General features: G+C 30.6%; 1 protein-coding gene across 1 annotated transcript; it reads right to left on the bottom strand.

The window, feature by feature from the left end:
- Positions 1–257: 257 nt before the first annotated feature.
- Positions 258–4,485, bottom strand: LOC111084071. Its single transcript, XM_022380859.1, has 3 exons — positions 4,380–4,485; positions 665–762; positions 258–419 (listed from the first exon to the last, which is right to left on the bottom strand). The coding sequence occupies exons 1-3, from the start codon at positions 4,447–4,449 to the stop codon at positions 258–260; spliced, it is 330 nt and encodes a 109-aa protein (XP_022236567.1). The 5' UTR covers positions 4,450–4,485.
- Positions 4,486–6,627: the final 2,142 nt, after the last annotated feature.

The raw sequence follows: 6,627 nt of genomic DNA, 5'->3' as shown, positions 1-6,627 counted from the left end.
TATTTTAGTTATTATTATGTTCTTCACATTTTGATTGTTGTTGTTTTGTATTGTTCTATTATTTTAGTTATTATTGTGTACTTCATAACGCTATTTTGTTTGAATAATTAAAAATACAAAATTAAAATAACGTTTAAAAGCTACAGCATTATTTTGTTTGAACTTGAAACTTTTACTCAAACAACATGGATTTTTTTATAAGATAATATTAAATAAAAAGCAAAACTAACACTAAATAAAATTCGTAATTAAAAAACTCACTCGGGTTCAACAAAGTTCTCAGGAAGAACGTTTCTTTTGGTTTTATTATGCCAAGATAACTGGTGAGACCCGCTAGGAATAATACACTTCACTAAAATGATCTCTTTTGGCTCCATCTGGTGGTCAATGACAACTCTGTGATAGAAAATTCTCTCTCCCTGTAAATAAGATGATAAAAATACAATGATTTCTTGACAGAAGACGTTAGTATCTTAAACAAAAATCGTAGAAGATCCTTATAGACAGCAATTCCACAATTTTCTGTTTAATTTCTTGTTCTCTATTGATCGTATTTAAGATCAGCTGGATTAATTACACCCACAATTAACTCATTAGTTCTAGTAGAAAAGGCGAAAGTGAAAGTCACGACAGGAGTTTATCTGAACTCAATGTCAGTGTTTACCGTTATCTTGTTAAGGACTCGGATTGTACCACAGGCGTTGATGTTGTCTAGGGGAAGAAGAAACGTTGCTCGCCCTGCGTTGATTTCCGCCTGGCAGTCTGGCAAAAAAGAAACCAAAACCTTCAGATCAGAATATAGTGTGAAAAGTAAATGCATCGTCACTCACCATTTATATAGAATTTTCTAAAATCGAACGCCAGTGTTAGCACGATGCTGTAAGCAGCCTTTGTATAATAATACCGGCCATCTTCTTCCCTCTAGATAAAAACAGGACAACTTAAATTACTACTGAGTGAAGTTTATAGCTGTGCGCTTCCCAATTTTGAAAAGACAACAACAAAACTAGCAGTTTCTATTTACAAAGAAGTTGAAGGATTGGAGAAGTAACTATAACACGGGTTCGAGTTGAAAAATTCTAGAACAAATACTTGTTGATTACTTTATTGTGTTAAAAAACTAAAAGTCCTGACTTCCAAAAATTCAAATATAAACTTTCATAGTGTACGATCCAACTCAATCAATGAGTTACCAGTGCATGGAGTAGATATTATATGAATATTATCTAATATTAACAAGAGTTCAAAAGGGAAAATAAATACTCTAGGTATTGTTTTGAAAATTAAGAAAAGTCCATATAATAAATCCACCAGTTTAATCGGGTTAGTCAATACAGTCATTTAAAATTAGAACCTAGACTGATAGACATTTAGTCTGGTTATTGTTTAGGTACACATTTGGCTGTGTTCTGCTACCACGGGTATCGAAACCCGGTTTTTAGCGTCGTAAGCCTGCAGACTTACCGCTGAGCTACTGAGGGCGAGTGGTAGACGGATATTTGAATATTTGTGGTTGAGAAATGTCAAGAATAGAACATTCTTGTCTGGATTTCAAGTAGTGCCATCTCGCTGTTGACTTTTACGGTCTTGGGGTAAAAGCACTCGATTTGTTCTCTATCAATCGCGGGATCAAATCCCGCCACCAAACATGCTCATTCTTTCATTCCTGAAAGCGTTAGAGTATGAAGGATTGTCTTAATATTCGTTGGTAAAGAGTAGCTTCAAAGTTGGCGGTGGGTTTTATTGACTAGCTACCTTATTTTGAGTCTATCACTTCAACTTAGGAACAAACACAGATAAGTTTCGACTCGCTTTGCGCACTATTTAGTAACAAACAAATATTAACCACACAACTACATAAAACATACACAACATACACAACAGTATAGTAAACACACGACAAATATATACTGAATACATAAGATGTTGAACTCATCACAACAGTATAGTAAACACACGACAAATATATACGGAATACACAAGATATTGAAATCAACACAACAGTATAGTAAACACACGACAAATATATACGGAATACACAAGATGTTGAAATCATCACAACAGTATAGTAAACACATGACAAATATATACTGAATACATAAGATGTTGAACTCATCACAACATTATAGTAAACACACGACAAATATATACGGAATACATAAGATGTTGAAATCATCACAACAGTATAGTAAACACACGACAAATATATACTGAATACACAAGATGTTGAACTCAACACAACAGTATAGTAAACACACGACAAATATATACTGAATACATAAGATGTTGAAATCATCACAACAGTATAGTAAACACACGACAAATATATACGGAATACATAAGATGTTGAAATCATCACAACAGTATAGTAAACACACGACAAATATATACGGAATACATAAGATGTTGAACTCAACACAACAGTATAGTAAACACACGACAAATATATACTGAATACATAACATGTTGAAATCAACACAACAGTATAGTAAACACACGACAAATATATACTGAATACATAACATGTTAAACTCATCACAACAGTATAGTAAACACACGACAAATATATACGGAATACATAAGATGTTGAAATCATCACAACAGTATAGTAAACACACGACAAATATATACGGAGTATATAAGATGTTGAACTCATCACAACAGTATAGTAAACACACGACAAATATATACGGAATACATAAGATGCTAAGAAGTTGTATATAAGAAGTTCACTAGTACTAATATAACCTTTTAACGTTATTGTTCAGGTCTACTAGTACTGAGATAACCTTTAAATGTTATTGTTCAAGTTCACTAGTACTGTGATAACCTTTAAATGCTATTGTTCAAGTCTACTAGTACTGAGATAACCTTTAAACGTTATTGTTCAAGTCTACTAGTACTGATATAACCTTTAAACGTTATTGTTCAAGTCTACTAGTACTGATATAACCTTTTAACGTTATTGTTCAAGTCTACTAGTACTGATATAACCTTTAAACGTTATTGTTCAAGTTTACTAGTACTGATATAACCTTTAAATGTTATTGTTCAAGTTTACTAGTACTGTGATAACCTTTAAATGCTATTGTTCAAGTGTACTAGTACTGAGATAACCTTTATTGTTCAAGTCTACTAGTACTGATATAACCTTTAAACGTTATTGTTCAAGTTTACTAGTACTGTGATAACCTTTAAATGTTATTGTTCAAGTTTACTAGTACTGTGATAACCTTTAAATGCTATTGTTCAAGTCTACTAGTACTGAGATAACCTTTAAACGTTATTGTTCAAGTCTACTAGTACTGATATAACCTTTAAACGTTATTGTTCAAGTCTACTAGTACTGATATAACTTTTTAACGTTATTGTTCAAGTCTACTAGTACTGATATAACCTTTAAACGTTATTGTTCAAGTCTACTAGTACTGAGATAACCTTTAAATGTTATTGTTCAAGTCTACTAGTACTAAAATAACCTTTGAATGCCAAGTGTACTAGTACTGAGATAACCTTTAAACGTTATTGTTCAAGTCTACTAGTACTGAGATAACCTTTAAATGTTATTGTTCAAGTCTACTAGTACTGAGATAACCTTTAAATGTTATTATTCAAGTCTACTAGTACTAAGATAACCTTTAAATGCTATTGTTCAAGTATAGTACTGAGATAATCTTTAAACGTTATTACTGAAGTCTACTAGTATTGAGATAACCTTTAAATGTTATTGTTCAAGTATACTAGTACTGAGATAACCTTTAAACGTTATTGTTCAAGTCTACTGGTATTGAGATAACCTTTAAATGTTATTGTTCAAGTCTACTAGTACTGAGATAACCTTTAAATGTTATTGTTCAAGTCTACTAGTACTGAGATAACCTTTAAATGTTATTATTCAAGTCTACTAGTATTGAGATAACCTTTAAATGTTATTGTTCAAGTATAGTACTGAGATAATCTTTAAACGTTATTACTGAAGTCTACTAGTATTGAGATAATCTTTAAACGTTATTACTGAAGTCTACTAGTATTGAGATAACACATAATAATTATCGTTCAAGTCCACTGGTACTAAGCTAACCCTTAAACGTTATTGTTCAAATCTTCTGGTATTGTTCGGCTTTCTGTTTAAACATTTAATTAAAGATACAAACAGTGTGAAACTTAAGGTAATCACAGCTTTCTGTTTAAACATTTAATTAAAGATACAAACAGTGTGAAACTTAAGGTAATCTCGGCTTTCTGTTTAAACATTTAATTAAAGATACAAACAGTGTGAAACTTAAGGTAATCACAGCTTTCTGTTTAAACATTTAATTAAAGATACAAACAGTGTGAAACTTAAGGTAATCTCGGCTTTCTGTTTAGATGAAACAAACCTGGATAACCTCTGAGCTTGTCAAGGTAGATTACTGCGTCTGGGTCATTCATCATTACAACTACTTTCATTACAGTGCTGGAACAGGATACGTCGTAGCTGACTGAAAATAAAGTAAAACAATTAGTACCTTCTTTTAATAGATAGAAACGTTTGTATTCAGTAAAACAATTAGTACCTTCTTTTAATAGATAGAAACGTTTGTATTCAGTAAAACCATACAAACGTTTCTATCTATTAAAAGAAGGTACTAACGTTTGTATTCAGTAAAACAATTAGTACCTTCTTTTAATAGATAGAAACGTTTGTATTCAGTTTTTAATAGATAGAAACGTTTGTATTCAGTAAAACAATTAGTACCTTCTTTTAATAGATCGTTTGTATTCAGTAAAACAATTAGTACCTTCTTTTAATAGATAGAAACGTTTGTATTCAGTAAAACCATTAGCCCTTCTTTTAATAGATAGAAACGTTTGTAATCATTAATTATCAGATTAACCCAACTCATTGATTATTAGATTAACCCAATTCATTAATTATTAGATTAACCCAACTGGTTAATTAGTATATTAACCCAACTGGTTAATTATCAGATTAACCCAACTCATTAATTATCAGATTAACCCAACTCATTAATTATTAGGTTAACCAAACTGGTTAATTATTAGATTAACCCAATTGGTTAATTAGTATATTAACCCAACTGGTTAATTATCAGATTAACCCAACTCATTAATTATTAGATTAACCCAACTCATTAATTATCAGATTAACCCAACTCATTAATCATTAGATTAACCCAACTGGTTAATTATCAGATTAACCCAACTCATTAATTATTAGATTAACCCAACTGGTTAATTAGTATATTAACCCAACTGGTTAATTATCAGATTAACCCAACTCATTAATTATTAGATTAACCCCATTCATTAATTATCAGATTAACCCAACTCATTAATTATGAGATTAACCAAACTGGTTAATTAGTATATTAACCCAACTGGTTAATTAGTGTATTAACCCAACTGGATAATTAGTGTATTAACCCAACTGGTTAATTATTAGATTAACCCAACTGATTAATTAGTGTATTAACCCAACTGATTAATTAGTGTATTAACCCAACTGGTTAATTAGTGAATTAACCGAATGTAAACCGATATGTTGGTTTATTTATACTCTTGTTAGTTTTTACTTACTTTGCTGGAACAAAAGTTATTGATAATTGACTTAAGGTTTCTAAAGAATGTTATCTAATACGATACTTTTTAATTTAAAGAGAATTTGCAGGTTAGAAACTGCCTAACTTAACCTTTGAACTTTTGGTCAGCGGTTGTAACTAACAGAAATGTTTACAGGTTCACGACTTACTCGTGGCTAATGTTTGTTTTTTTCGGCCAGATACGTCAAACTGTGTCATTACTGTCATATTCGGGTTTTCAAACAACACTTTAAAGTTTAGCCAATTCCCGATGATTTTACTATAAGGAGACATTCGATCATACGGAACGTTGTTGTCTACTGGCTGCCGCTGATAAACACGTGGGTGACGAATGATAAGCTCGGACTGAGAGGGTTAGGAGCAAGTGACAGATTTAAATGAAAATTCGTCAAACTGGCAATACCATCGGCATGTATCATCAGTTGGAAAGACAAGCAGACAGCCAGAAAAAGAAATTCACGAATAGACTTTTGAATAAAAAAACGTTGACTTCTAACAACGAATATATTATTCAGGAATTATCCTTTTTTAAACCTGAAATATATTGTAAGCAGGAAATATGAAAACTTACAAACAGTAAGAAGGAAAAGAAGATGTTTCTTACTGTTTGTGTTATTAAATAATTAGTTTTATATTTTACATCTTCTCTTCCTCCTTACCGTTTGTGTTATTAAATAATTAGTTTTATATTTTACATCTTCTCTTCCTTCTTACTGTTTGTGTTATTAAATAATTAGTTTTATATTTTTGAAGAGAAGATGTAAAATATAAAAACTAATTATTTAATAACACAAACAGTAAGAATGGAAGAGAAGATGTAAAATATAAAAACTAATTATTTAATAACACAAACAGTAAGAAGGAAGAGAAGATGTAAAATATAAAAACTAATTATTTAATAACACAAACAGTAAGAAGGAATAGAAGATGTAAAATATAAAAATAATTATTTAATAACACAAACAGTAAGAAGGAAAAGAAGATGTAAAATATAAAACTAATTATTTAAAAACACAAACGGTAA

The sequence above is a fragment of the Limulus polyphemus genome, unplaced genomic scaffold (genome assembly GCF_000517525.1).
Source record: "Limulus polyphemus unplaced genomic scaffold, Limulus_polyphemus-2.1.2 Scaffold13362, whole genome shotgun sequence".
NCBI lineage: Eukaryota > Metazoa > Arthropoda > Merostomata > Xiphosura > Limulidae > Limulus > Limulus polyphemus.
Note: the sequence above shows the minus strand (reverse complement) of the source record. Positions and strands in the feature narration are given on the sequence as shown.